At 47.2% G+C, this 15091-nt stretch overlaps 1 protein-coding gene across 2 annotated transcripts in view; it reads left to right on the forward strand.

Moving 5' to 3' along the window:
- The window catches only part of DAPK2 (death associated protein kinase 2), a 136280-nt gene that overhangs the window by 69608 nt on the left and 51581 nt on the right, over positions 1-15091 (forward strand). For both annotated transcript variants that reach the window (XM_008060716.1, XM_008060715.1), the window contains exon 2: positions 1814-2035. In XM_008060716.1, the coding sequence (XP_008058907.1) occupies positions 1814-2035 (222 nt within the window). The remainder of the gene's footprint in view (positions 1-1813; positions 2036-15091) is intronic.

The following is a 15091-nucleotide window of genomic DNA, read 5'->3' on the forward strand; positions in this document are numbered from 1 at the left end:
GATTTAGATCTGCTTCTGCTGAACTGAGATGGAAAAGCCTAAGGTTGTTGCCCTTCCATGTGGGATGGGCTGCCCTGGGAGCACACAGGGAAGCTGGTGCAGGGCTGCCTGCTGCTCTGGCATGGACGTCATTTCATGGTTACTGTCCCTGTCCCTGGAGTAAAGAGTTTCCGGTCCAGCTCTGGGTGCTGACACCCCCAGGGAACTAAGCATGGTCTGGATCCCTGTAACTATCTCAAAGGTTTTGTGGACAGCTGGTTGGGTGTCAGACTTAATGGCTTTGCCATTACTCTGTGATGACCTCAGACGAGTTACTTGACCTCTCCTTGTGCCTCAGTTTCCTACCTCTACAACTCTGTGTTCATGCCATGCCCTCTCACTGTGATAATTAACCTTGTTAGTCTGCCTCTCCCCACCACCCCGCCCCCACCCAAGCCAGGATCTTCCCTGAAAGGTGGTACCTATAGAAAACTAGAATAAACTTAGTTTAGTGTAGTCTTTTTGCCTTAACATAGCCATTTTTGCTTAGACTTTGCCCCAGACACACTTTGAATCTAGTACAGGTTAGACATAGATAAAATAAATTTCCAGCAGGCAGGTTTTAGGAAGCATTCAGACATTCTGCTGCAGGCCAAGCTGGCAGCCTGCCCCACCCCCTCGGCAAATCTCCATCAGATGCTAGAAAAGGACAGAGCTGTAGAAATGATAATAGACTACCTTTTTCTGGGGTGGGGGTGGGGTGGGGGGGTGGAGTGCAGCATCATGCTCATGTCCACCAAAGTCTCTACCTGCTGTAAACTTTTAGGTTTCTTGTCAAGGCTGAAGATCAAAGATCACCCTTTGGCTGGCTGGTCATAAAAGTGTTAATATGACCACCTTTGGTCAAGGAATTTGTGAATTGCATATGTCTAACAAGTCTCTTGCAGGAAAAAACTCCTCTGGGCCTAAACCCCCCAAGTTAACCTAATCAGCCCTTTGTGACCTACGTGACACAGATAAACCCCACCATGACTGCAATCATGTGACTAACCCACCCATCTGCCTGTTGTCCATCACTTGACATCAGTAACTGCATTTTCCCGTCCCTTCGTGAAGATGTGGAGCAGATCACTACCCGATCACCTTAATGACCTTCCCCCATCAGAGGGAAGGGTTAAAAGCATTCAACCCTGTGCAACTGGGCGCCATTGCCAGTCCATTGCCTTGCTAAGCTATGGTGTGGCCATGTGCTCTTTGAGCTATGACTAGGCCATGTTTTCTTAAACTTCAGCCCCCTCCCCTACCTTGGGGAGGTGAATCTCCTCTTTCTCTCTCTCTCATTTGCTTTCTAGATAAACTATATTTTCTAATCTAACTTCTGTGCAATTCTTTGCATCTTTCATGTGACATTGGATTGCACACCAGAAACCCACACTCCCAGCGGACCTGACCTAACATTCTGGAGGCCTGCTGAGAGTGTTACCCTAACACCCACCAACCCAGTCTGCTTGCGGACATTGTGACTTCATTGGGTTCTGGCTGAGGGTTTGCAATAATAAGACTGTGTCATCCTGATCAATAACCCTTCAAGGGTCTCAGTAGTCACCTCTGTACCCTGGGAGTAACAATACTATCATTCATTCCTAGTAAGAGGTAAAAAATTCATAGGAACAGAAGGAAAGCCCTGTACTCGCCCTGTCTCAGTCATGCATTGTCAGCAAGGTGGGGGTGCTGGCCAGGGGCATCATTTGTCCCATGCCTGCAGAATAACTGAATTAGTGTGTCCTGGTAGCTAACAGCAGAGTCCTTATCCCATGGGTCTGTGTTGCTGCAGCGGCCAGTTTGCCATTGTGAAGAAGTGTCGAGAAAAGAGCACGGGGCTGGAGTATGCGGCCAAGTTCATCAAGAAGCGCCAGAACCGGGCTAGCCGGCGGGGCGTGAGCCGGGAGGAGATCGAGCGGGAGGTGAGCATCCTGCGGCAGGTGCTGCACCCCAACATCATCACGCTGCACGACGTCTACGAGAACCGCACCGACGTGGTGCTCATCCTTGAGCTGTGAGTGAGGGGCCCAGGAGGACCCACGGGGGGCGGCAATGGCAGGCAAGGCATTAGAAACTCCAGCCACAGGCCTCAGTGGTAGCAGCCACAAGATCTAAGCTCTGCCTGGAGGAGATGAAGGCAGTGGCGGGCAGTTTCCCTCTGTCTCAGTTACCTCCATCCTCCTGAAATTGAGACAAAGGAGGGATGTTTTTGCTGAATAGCAGGGGCAGAGGGTGATCCCTAGGTATCAAAGGGAAGAAATGACTGCCCTGGGGTCATACCCTGGCTGGTGGGGCCTGTGGGAGGGAAGGAGGGGGCAGAAAGTAGGGAGGAGGACAGGGGAGGCTGTCAGGGAGAAAGCTGATCTATGAGGCAGAAAAGCACACACATCCTCTGGGCTCTGTGAAGCGCTTCTCCAACTCCTTCCTGGGAAAAATCCACTGCATTTGTGCTGTGTTTGACACCTTTATTATAATGATGGCTATTATTTAGAGAGCTCTACATTAGGCAGGCATTTTCTAGGTGCCTGCTATTTGTTACCTTGTTCAGTCTTTTTTTTTTGAGTCGGAGTCTAACTCTGCCACACAGACTGGAGTACAATGGCATGCTCATGGTCACTGCAGCCTCAGTCTGCAGGACTCAGGTGAGCCTTCCTTCTCAGCCTTCCTTCCAAGTAGCTGGAACTACCGGCACACACCACCACATCCAGCTGATTTTTTTATTTATTGTAGAGACGAGGTCTTGCCAAGTTGCCCAGGCTGGTCTCAAACTCCTGGGACTCAGGCAATCCTCTCGCCTCGGCCTCCCAAAGTGCTGGGATGACAGGCATGAGCCACCGTGTCCGGTCTTGTTCAGTCTTTACAAGGACTATGATGAGGAGAATGTCTTACCAATACAGAGGATTTATTAGTGTTCACTGTACTGAGTATTTCTGCTACCTTCATGTATTAAGGCAATAGAGGATTAAAATCCTTGTCACAATGCTAGCACTTAGAGACTTGTATTATCCCCATTTTATAGACAGGAACACTGAGAGGCCAGGTCACTTGCAGGATGCCATATCCAGGAAGTGGTGGGGCCATAACTTGAGTCCACACAGCTTGTACAGAGAGCTAGAAGTGTGAGGCAATGCTAGCCTACCTGGGGAAGACTTCACAGTGCTTAGTGGAACCTGGAGAGGTGTCAGGGAGGACTAAGACTCCAGGAGCTGGCTGGCCACCATGGTGTCCTCCCAGAGGTGTCTATATACAACAGGTAAGTGGGACTGTGGCAGACAGTAGAGTTTGAGTTGGGCTGTGGCACAAGTCACAGTCGCTATGTCCAGTCAAGAAGCAGAGCCCTGCATTAAGAATGTTTTGAGCCTTATAAGCATGTATACATCTGCTGGTTAGCAGGGGAATGGTAGCATCTGTCTCAGTAATCCCTGACTTTATGCACTTGGATAAATCATCTCAACCCTTTGAGCTTGAGATCTCATCTGTAAACCAGACAGCCATCCTTATCTTGTCTGCAGATCGGGTGGGCCACCTGACCTTTGAGATCATTCTAATTTGAGAACTGTGCTCTGGTATTGGCAGGCTATAGATTTAAGTAGCAGATGGGCATTTGCATACTCTTGCATTTGATTCTTAAGTTACCCACCGCAATGTTTAAGTGCATAGAATTGCCTATGCGCTCTCCTTCTCCAGCTCCCAGTGCCCTCTATGTTCCTCCCATGGACCTCTTGACCAGTTGGACTAGTTGCTGCCTGCACCTGCCTGACTCTCATACAAGCCTGGTGGGGTTCCCCAAGTGTGGCCAGCCATACATGTGGAAAGCTCGAGGTGTGACATGCTCTAGGGCTAAGGGTCAACAATTGGCATCCTGATTCCCAGCAGAGAGTAACAAGTACCTTGCTGGGAAGGCCAGGCCACTTCTTTAAAAGTCTATTATAAAATAAACTTAAATAGGAACTGAAAAGACAGAACATTAATAACCCTGCAAACTAACACAGCTATTTATGTTTCTCTGTGATTACTCTCAAGCTTTTTCTCTTTGTATACATTGTCCTAGTATTGCTTCCTGCCTAACTTCTTTCTCTAGTTAATCTAATTCCAAAAATTGCCTTGTCTCTTTTAACTGACTGCCATGTTTTATTGAATTGCATACAGTATTTTCTTTGTCTCAGTCTATTTCCTGTTGCTTCTAACAGAATACTTGAAACTAGTCATTTATAAAGAGAAGGAATTTATTTTTATTTTTTGAGTTGGAGTCTCATTCTGTCACCCAGGCTGGAATGCAGTGGCATGCTCACAGCCACCACGGCCTCGACCTGCTGGGCTCAGGTGATCCTTCCGCCTCAGCCTTCCAAGTAGCTGGAATCACAGGCATACGCCACCATGGCCTGGCTGACTTTTTTTATTTATTATAGAGATGAGGTCTTGCCATGTTGATCAGGCTGTTCTCAAACCTCTGAGCTCAGGTAATCCTCTTGCCTCTGCCTCCCAAAGTGCTAGGATTACAGGCGTGAGCCACCACACCCGGCTGGAATTGATTTCTTGTATTTACTTCTTAAATTCTCCATCTCAACATTGAAATGCATATGATTGCCCATGCCCTCCCCTTCTCCAGCTCCCAGTGTCCTGCATGTTTCTCCCATGGATCTCTTGGCCAGTTGGACTAGTTGCTGCCTGTACCTGCCTGACCCTCACACAAGACTGGTGGGAAGGTTGAGAAGTCCAAGATGGAGGAACCGCTTCTGCAGAGTGCCTAGGTGGTGCAGGGCATCACACGGCAAGGGGGTTGAGCATGCTAGCTCAGGTCTCTCTTCTTCATTTTTCTTAGCCAGTCCCACTCCCATGATAAGACATGAATCCATTAACTCACGAATGGATTCATCCATCCATGAGGGTAGAGCCCTTATGACCCAGTCACCCCTTAAAGGCCCCACCTCTCAACACTGCCACATTGAGGATTAAGTCTCAACGTAAGTTACAGAGGGGATAAACATTCAAGCCATAGTTCTCCTGTTGTTGGACACTGGGTTTTTATTCCCCAGCTTTTGACCATTACTAATTTTACTAATAGAACAACTTTCTTCCTATGACTTTCCCCTTTTCTTTTGAATTAATTCTTTCATTTTCTCCCCCAGGATTGAGCTCAGAGCCACAGGAGTGGTATGACTAGATCAAAGACTGACATTTTTAGAACTATTGGCTTCCTCACTTTCTTTTTTTTGAGTTGGAATCTCACTCTGTCGCCCAGACTGGAGTGCAGTGGCCACTCCCGGCCACCGCAGCCTCGATCCGGCGATCCTTCTGCCTCAGCCTTCTGAGTAGCCGGAATTACAGGCGCGCGCTACCACGCCCAGCTAATTTTTTGATTTATGGTAGAGATGAGGTCTTGCTGCCCAGGCGGGTCTCGAACCGCGGGCTCAGGCAATCCACTCACCTCAGCCTCCCAAAGGCGCGGGATTACAGGCTGAGTCACCGAGCCCGGCAGCTTCCTCACTTTCAAAGGATGGTATTGGTTAACCGGTACCACCACAACATAGGAGCGTTCTTATTTGCCGGTGTGGTCCTGCCAGCCCTGGGCTATTTGTTTTAAAACATGTTTCATTATTTATTGACCTTTATAGTTGTATAGTGATACTTTGCTGTCATTTTAATTGGCATTTCTTTAATTGTTGGGAGAAATTGCCTGCTTCTTCGTACATGTAGAACCCCAGGCATTGGACTATGGGATACTTATTTTTGGAGAAACGAGGTCTCACTATGTTGCCCAGGCCAGTCTTGAACTCCTGGGCTCAAGCATTCCTCCCACCTCGGCCTTCCAAAGTGCTGGGTTTATAGGCGTGAGCCACTGCGCCCGGGCTTGAGATGTCGCTATTTCTCCCAGCAGGGCTCACAGCCAGGCAATAGTTTCATGCCCTCTCCTTCTTCTTTTTGTTTTTTTTTTTTTTGAGTTGGAGTCTCACTCTGTTGCCCAGACTGGAGTGCAGTGGCCATTCCTGGCCACCGCAGCCTCGACCTGCTGGGCTCCAGCGATCCTTCCGCCTCAGCCTTCCAAGTAGCTGGAACTACAGGCGCGTGCTACCACACCCGGCTGATTTTTGATTTCTTGTAGAGATGAGGTCTCGCTGCCCAGGCGGGTCTCGAACCCGCGGGCTCAGGCAATCCACTCACCTCAGCCTCCCAAAGGCGCGGGATTACAAGCTGAGCCACCGAGCCCGGCTCATGCCCTCTTCTTGTGAACTCAGGTGCATCATCCATAACATCAGCTGTCACGCTGTGCTCTGTTTCTTGCTTGGGCCACTGTGCTTGTTGAGTTCTCTCTGCTCATGGTTTCCGTGCCCTCTTTCACTTGTAGTCTGTCTCATTGCTCTCAGGGTGCTGTCTATGGAGTGCTGAGGAATTATGAGAGTAAAAAACCCAAACTTGCTAAGACTATGCCTAAACCATGTGTGACTGGGGTTTGAGAGGAAGGACCTCCCCTAGGAGAGGAGTTTATGGGCTTTTGGGCTTAGATTTGATGCCTCCTGTTGGCCTGATCAGGAGTCTTGGGTTCCCTGGTCTTCATTGTACCCTAATAGGTTAGTGTAGCAGTCCCCAGTCTTTTTTGGCATTAGGGAATGGTTCCGTGGAAGAAAAGTTTTCCACGGCCTGGGGGTTTGGGAGAATCCTCAGGCTTTTGATTCTCATAAGGAAACACAATCCAGGTCCCTCGCATGTGTAATTCACAGCAGGGTCTCGCTCCTATGAGATTTTAATGCTGCCACTGATCTGACAGGAGACAGCACTCCATTCATCTGCCCCTCGTCTCCTGCTGTGGAGTACCAGTTTGTGACCTGGGGGTTGGGGACCCCTGGTTAGTGGATTTGTCCTGTCCATCCACTCAGTTGAAACCTGCTTGGTTGCAGGCTTTGTGTGAGTCTGCCCTGATTCCACTGCCCATCTCAGCAGCCGTTGTCTGGGACAGGGCTCCCTCTTGCTTTCTGCTAATATGGCCAGTACTAAAAGCACATGCCCAGCCTGATATAAGTCTCTTTCAGTTGTTATTATCTCATCTGTGACCTCCTAAGAGTAGTTGCCTCCAGTCATGGCTGTTGAAGGCAGGGTTGGGAAGGATTTAGTTGTCCATGTAAGTTGACTTCTGTGTGGTATAAAGAAATATGCTTAAAATCTCAGTAGATTAATTCACATCACATATGGGGGCTTGCCCTGAAAAATGTAAGCCTGTCTTGTGGGGGTTGGGCAGGCCTCCCATGGCAGAACCTTGACTCCTCTGGGGCTTGCTCAGCTCCAAGCCTGAGAAAAGTGATACCCCAGCGAACGGCCTGGCAGGAGTACTCCAGGGTAGCCGCAATGCTGCCAGTTCCCCAGATGGAGTCCAGCTGCCTGGGGCCTGGCCACTCCGGCAGCAGTCTTCTCCCATGGCTGCTTCCATGGGTCCTTGACGCACATATTCCGCGAAGAGTCTTCAAAGCATTTCCACAGGCAGACCAACCTACAGGGAGGAAGGAGACAAGGTCAGATTAGTAGGAAGGGGATGATCCTGGGAATGCTGGACAAGAAGAAGCCAGGCTGTTAGATTTTAATTTCTTCTTAAAGCTAAAGAAATTAGGGATGTGAGAAGGAAGAACACACTTGGAAGGACACGGGCAATGACTCCAGGGCAAGGGTCTTAGAGCTAGGAGCCCTTGGTAGAAACTACATTGGGAAAAAAGAAACAAAACCCAGGCTCCTTGACTGGGCTGTGAAAAGAGGTGACCAGGCATTAATGTGAATGTCCCCCCAGCCTGGGTGTCCAGGGTTTGGACAGTTACCCCGGGCTGGCCATCAACCTCCCACCTTTCTGAGTCTCTGGGGGAGATTCCAAGGGCCGTAGTGACTGTTCCCTTCATCCCAAAGAGACCACATCTCACTAGGGTCTCCTACTCAGATCATATCTTCAAACAGATGGCTGATTACAGTCCCCCAAAGTCCTCACTCAGCTTGGGTCTTCATGTCAGTGGTTTTGGGGAGCAGGATACATCCCCTTTATAATGATGATGTTTGTCATTACATTTATGCAGTACTTTATTTAAGGTAGGAATGGTAGGATGATGATGATTATTGTTATTATTATTGCTGTTATTATTGTTTTGAGTCAGGGTCTCACTCTGTCACCCAGGCTGGAGTGCAGCAGCATGCTCACGGCTCACTGCAGCCTCAAACTCCTGGACTCCAGTGATCCTCCAACCTTAGCCTCCTGAGTAGCTGGGACTACAGGCACACGCCACCACACCCAGTTGATTTTTTTTCTTATTTTCTGTGGAGACAAGATCTCACTATGATGCCCAGGCTGTTCTTTAACTCCTGGGCTCAAGCAATCCTCCTGCCTCAGCCTCCCTAAGTGCTGGGATTGTAAGCATGAACCACTGAGCCTACCCAGCATTATTATTTATTTAATGACTTGCCGAGGTCACAACCTCACACAACCTGGCATGGGCTGGGAGGCCCTGGGAGTGTGAATGGCAAGGGTGGGGCTGGGTTCTGTGTGCTTCAGAGGGGCACTGTGGATTTGAAAATTTGCAGAGGGCTCTGAACAGGTCTCTTAAAAATGCCAAGGCTTCACTGTCTATGTGATATAGAATATTCTATGTCATGTTGATATTTTTAATGTTTTATTTATTTCCTTTGTTTTTTGTTCACCAACTTCTATTGAATGTCTTTCTCAGAATAGGTGCTGTGGAAGCAAAAATAATCTAGTTGGGGAGAGACAGACAAATAATGAAGCCCAGTGGGATGAGAGCATGATGCAGTTGAACAGGGATGTCGGAGGACCACCCAGTACCTGGGGTGGCTTTGAGGCATTCCCTTTTGTATCAGCAACTCAGGCTTTATAATGTGCAGGTACTGTGGTAAGAGGGACATGTGGTAGACCAGGGCTGAGAAGATCTAGGTCTACATGCTGTCTCTGCCGCTTCCTAGCTGTGTGATCATGGACTGGTTGCTTATTCTCTTGGAGCCTCAGTTTTCTCAGTTGAGAAATGGAATAGAGGTTCTGTCTGCCACTCAAGGTGGAAATGAAGCTCAAATGAGGGAATGTTTGGGAAAGCACATTGCATCAGCAGCAAGCTTCAAATGAACTTTTCCACCACTGCCACCCTTGACAATGATACGGTGCATGGTAGTTACATCAAGGACTTTATCAAGGCTCCCACAGCACTTGTCCAACATTGCATCACATGTTCTCCCACTCCCACCCCCACCCGGAAGGAGGTGATGAGACCTTTTTTTTCCCTCACTCTTGTTTCACAAGAAGAAAAGCTGAGCCTGAGAACTCTCACCTGCCTCACCCCAAGGTAAAGGTTGAGTCTTTGTTGAGGGAGGATGGAGCCACTGTCCTGGCCCTTTGACTCAGCTTGCAAAGCAGACTCATGGTCACTCCTTCAGCAGCTGAAGGTTGTTCCAGGTTCCAGCACCTGCCCCAGGTGGAGACTAGTGTGGGGGTGGGGGGTGGGGCACAGTATGGCCTCACCCATGAGTCACTAAGAAAGAGTGTACCAACCTTGTCCCCAACACACTCACCTCATTCTGAGCGAGGGGCACTGCAGCTGCAGACAGAGCACTCAAATGTGCCATCTTAGCCTATTCTTACCCCCTTCATGATCTTCCTTCTCTCTTTCCCTCCCTCTTTCTTGATGCCATTGAATGTTGGAAAAGCTAGGTCACTTGCCCTGATGATCTCAGTCTGGATTAGACTTATTCTTTCCTCATGGTGTTCTTTAACCCGTTTCTCTGTCCCCTGTATTTCCTGTGAACTAGCAGTTCAGTCTAGAGCAGATGCCCTTCCTACTGGGACTCTCCAGTAGAAGTGTTATATGAACCACGTATGTAGTTTTACGTTTTCTCGTAGCCACATTGAATAAACAAAAAGAAAGAAATGAATTGATTTTTTTTTTTAGTTGGAGTCTCACTCTGTCGCCCAAGCTGGAGTGTATTGGCACACTCAGGGTCACTTCAGCATTGCCCTGCTGGGCTAAGGTGGTTCCTCCACCTCAGCCTTCCAAGTAGCTGGAACTACAAACACATGCTACCATGCCCAGCTAAATTTTTTTGATTTATTGTAGAGATGAGGTCTTGCCAAGTTGCCTGGGTGGGTCTCAAACCCCTGGACTCAGACAATCCACTCGTCTCGGTCTCCCAAAGTTCTGGGATTACCAGCTAAGCCACAGGGCTCGGCCCATGAATTGATTTTTTTTTTTTTTTTTTTGAGTTGGTGTCTCACTCTGTCACTCAGAATGGAGTGCAGTGGCCACTGCCGGCCACCGCAGCCTCGACCTGCTGGGCTCTGGCAATCCTTCTGCCTCAGCCTTCCAAGTAGCTGGAACTACAGGTGCGTGCTACCACGCCTGGCTAATTTTTTTGATTTATTGTAGAGATGAGGTCTTGCCAAGTTGCCCAGGCGGGTCTCAAACCCACGGGCTCAGGCAATTCACTCACCTCGGCCTCCCAAGGCATGGGATTACAGGCTGAGCCACCGAGCCCGGCTCATGAATTGATTTTAATAATGTTTTATATAACCCAATATATACAAAGTATTACCATTTTAACATATAATCAATATAAAAGATTATTAATAGTATATTTGACATTCTTTTTTTCATAGAAGTCCTCAAAATCCAATCAGAGATAGCACAGCTTGACTCATATACAATATAGCGGTTAAAATGAAATGCAAGCCTACCAAAACAATAAAGTTTATTTCTTAGAAAACATTTTATACCATTTCAGTTTTAAAACTAGAATTTACTTAAATTAACTACAACTTAAAGTTCAGTTCCTCAGTCACACTAGTCATATTTCAATTTCTCAGTAACCACATGTGACTAGTGGTTACCCCTTGAGATGGAACATTCTCATCACCGCAGAAAGTTCTGTTGATAATGCCAAACAGGTTTAATTTTTTTCTTTTTCTTTTCTTTCTTTCTTTTTTTTTTTTTTTTACAGACAGTGTCTCATTCTGTTGCCCAGGCTGGAGTTCAGTGGGGCATTCATAGCCCACCCCAGCATCCAGCTTCTGGGCTCAAATGATCCTCCCACCTCAACTTCCCATGTAGCTGGGACTATAGCTACATGTCCCCATGCCCAACTAATTTTTAATTTTTTTTTGAAGGGAAAGGATCTTACTGTGTTGTCCAGGCTGGTCTTGAGCTCCTGGCCTCAAGTGGTCCTCCTGCCTTGGCCTCCCAGAGTACTGGTATTACAGTCGTGAGCCACCGCACCTGACCTAGGTTCCATTTTTTATGTCATAGTATATCATAAGTGTTTCTGTGTATTTTCTGTTGCATTGTGTCATGCCCAATTGTTCTATTTTTTATTTATAAGATTATACTTTTTTATTTATAAGATTATTGAGTGGGTCTAGGTGTGCTTCTGAACAGTTTTTAAGAAAAGAGAAAATAATATTTTGATGCTCTTTATTTAGGATGGACTAGGTGGCAGGGAGTGAGTCCCAAAGCTGGGACAGAGCCATTCTGGCCATATTAAGAGTCATCTGAGCCAGTCTGGCCTTATAAGGGTCATTAGTATGGTACAGTGATTGAGAGTCATTCTGCTTGGGTTTGAATTCTGACTCTACTACTTACTAGCTACGTGACTGTGGATAAGTTGCTTAACCTCTCTGAGCCTCTATTTCTTCCACTGTGAAATAAAAAATATATAGTCCTTAGCTCCTAAGGTATTGTGATAATTAAATGAGATAACGTGCCTAAAGCATGTAACAGAGAATCAGTGTTCAATGAATATTAATTACTATTATATTGTTGTTATTGTAAAAATACAGGCTCCAAGGACTTACTGCAGGAGAACCTAATTTGTTAAGGTCTGTGGTGGGACCTATGAATCTGCATTTTTAAAAAATTTTTTTTGCGTTGGAGTCTCACTCTATCACCAGGTTGGAGTGTAGTGGCATGCTCCTGGCCACCGCAGCCTCGACCTGATGGGCTCTGGCTATCCTTCCGCCTCAGCCTTCCAAGTAGCTGGAACTACAGGCACATGCTACCTTGCCCAGCTAATTTTTTATTTATTGTAGAGATGAGGTCTCGCCAAGTTGCCCAGGAGGGTCTCAAACCTGTGGGCTCAGGCAGTCCACTCGCCTCGGCCTCCCAAAGTGCTGGGATTACAGGCTGAGCCACCAAGCCTGGCCAGGAATCTGCATTTTAAACACGTTCTCCAGGTGATCCCAAGGTCCTGGATCCCTTGGCTCAGATCAATTTCCTGAGATCTTTTCCTGTGTGACCCTTGGCAGTGTCCCTGCCCCAGAGAAGCACATACTGGCTGGAGATCTCAGCATCTGTCAGAGGATAAACAGGCCCAGTAGAGTTGCCAGATTTAACAAGTAGATAACTATTTTATCTGGCAACCCTACATCCCAGGAGATTCTTTTTGCCCAGTAGGTCTTCATTCAACCTGTGGGTCTTGTATCCTATGGTTGTCACCCCATGGTCACATCAACTGTAGGGTGCAGGAGTGTAAAGTGTGAAAAAAGTAGTATTAAAAGTCAAAAGTAAGCCGGGCTCGGTGGCTCAGTCTGTAATCCCAGCGCTTTGGTCAAAAAATCAGCCGGGCGTGGTAGCACATGCCTGTAATTCCGGCTACTTGGAAGGCTGAGACGGAAGGATCGCCGGAGCCCAGCAGGTTGAGGCTGCAGTGGCCGGGAGCGGCCATTGCACTCCAGTCTGGGCGACAGAGTGAGACTCCAACTCAAAAAAAAAAAAAAAAAGAAAGAAAGAAAAGGGATGTTAGGGGCCATCTTGCCCAGTCTGCTCATTTTGCAGGTGAGGAAACCAAGGCCTCCTTGGGGAAAGGAAATGAGTTGTCCAAGGTCAATGACTAGGCCAGAATGGAATCCAGGCCTCTGTTTTCTGACCCAGTGTTTGTTCCTCTTTGGCATCTTAGTTCATTCTGACAATAGCATTCTATCCCTTCTTCCTCCTTCCCCCAAAGTTCATGTCCTTCTCGAATGTGATACATTAATGCCATCCCAATAGCGCCAAAAGTCTTCACTCATTCCAGCATCAGTTCCAAAGTTTATTATGTTATGTTATGTTATGTTGTGTTATGTTATGTTATGTTATTTTAGAGTCAAAGTCTCACTGTCACCCAGGCTGAAGTGCAGTGGCAGGCTCACAGCTACTGCAGCCTCAACCTGCTGGGCTCAGGCTATCCTTCCACCTCAGCTTTCCAAGTAACTGGAACTATAGGCATGTGCCACCATGCTGCACTAATTTTTTTTTTTAATCTATTATAGAGATGCGATCTTGCCATGTTGCCCATGCTGGTCTCAAGTCCCTGAGCTCAGGCAATCCTCTTGCCTCAGACTCCCTAAGTACTGGGATTATGGGCATGAGCCACCACACCCAGCGTAGCTCCAAAGATTAAAGTCCAAAGTCTTATCTAAATATCCATATGAGATGTGGGTGAGGCTCAAAGTATGATTCTTTCTGAGGCAAATTGCTCTTCAGCTGTGAACCTGTGACATCAAGCGTGTTGTGTGCTTCCAAAATGCAATGGTGGAACAGGCACAGTGTAGACATTCCCACTCCAAAAGAGAGAAATGGGAAAGAAGAAAGGAATGACAGATTCTAAGCTAGTCCAAAACCTGAGACTAAGCTTTGGCTCCATGCTCTGCCCTCCAGGTTTATTGGGGTGAAGCCCCATGACTTTGCTGGGCATATGTGTGCCATGCCACAGCTTTCATGGTCTGCGTATGGCTCTCCTGTAATTGTACCCCAGTGACTCAACTGATGTGGAGTCTCAGGAAAGCCCTACCCCCACTGCTGTGCTTGGCATTGTTCTAGTGGGTGCTATCTACGTTGGCCCTGCACCAAAGCAGATCTCTGCCCAGGGATCCCCCAGCTCTTCAGTACAACCTTTGGAACCCAGGTGGAGGCAGCCACACACCCACCAGGTTTAGTACACATCATTTCGCACTGTTGCCTTCTGGGAACTGCACCTGGTATGACATGGCTGAGGAGTGTGGCAGCAGAGTTTGGGGAGCAAAGCCCACAATGTGAGGCAGCACTGGGCAGTGGAGGCCTCTCCTTCGGTATCATTCTGTCCCCTAGGCCCTGGCACTATGGGCCTGCGATGGGAGGGGAACCCCCTGCATTCCCCTGGTCTCTGAAATGATTTCACAATTATTCCTTTATTGTCTTGGACAATAATTCTTGGCTTCAGCTTAGATGGCTGACTAATCTCCCTATTGTCTTGATGAGTCACACCTGGCTTCCCTTGAGATGGATGATTCTTATTAATCTCCTTATCAAAGGGTGCTTGGCCATACCACTGGCCTCTCTAGACAGATTTTTTTTTTCATTCTTGCCTATATGAACAGACTGAAAAATTTTCAAACTTTTGTTTTTCTTCCTTTTCAGTTAACAATCCCATCATTTAAAAAATCATTTCTCTCTTTTCACAGTTTACTGTAAGCAGTCAAGGGATACCAGGCCACAACCTCAACAGTTTGCTTAAAAATTTCCTCAACCAAGTATCCAATTTTATCACTCACAAATTCTGCCCTCTGCAAAGCACTAGGACACAAATGCAATTCAGCCATGTTGTCTGCTCCTTCATGACAAGAATGATTTTTTCTCCAATGACTAATAACAGGTTCCTCATTTCCATATGAGACCTCATCATAATGACCCTTACTGTCCCTGTTTCTACTAATATTCTCTTCACAACCACTCAGCATTCTGTAAGAAGATTGAGAATCTCCTCCTCTCCTTCTGAGCCCTCCTCAGAATCACCCTTTATTATCCATTCATGAAAATATAGACTTTTTCTAGCCTGCACCTCAAAACTCTTCCAGCTTCCACTTGTTAGCCAGTTCCAAATCTGCTTACACATTTTTAGGTATTTGTCATGATTGCACCCCACTCTTGGTACCAATTTCCTCTCTTAATCCATTTAGGCTGGCATATAACAAAATATCATAAACTGGGTGGCTAAGAAATGGCAGAAATGTATTTCTCATGGTTTTGGAGACTAGGAAGTCCAAGATCAAGGCACTGGCAGATTCATTGTCAATAAGGACTCATGTCCT

This window comes from Carlito syrichta, unplaced genomic scaffold (assembly GCF_000164805.1).
Source record: "Carlito syrichta isolate Samal-C Ts95f unplaced genomic scaffold, Tarsius_syrichta-2.0.1 Scaffold304708, whole genome shotgun sequence".
Classification (NCBI taxonomy): Eukaryota; Metazoa; Chordata; class Mammalia; order Primates; family Tarsiidae; genus Carlito; species Carlito syrichta.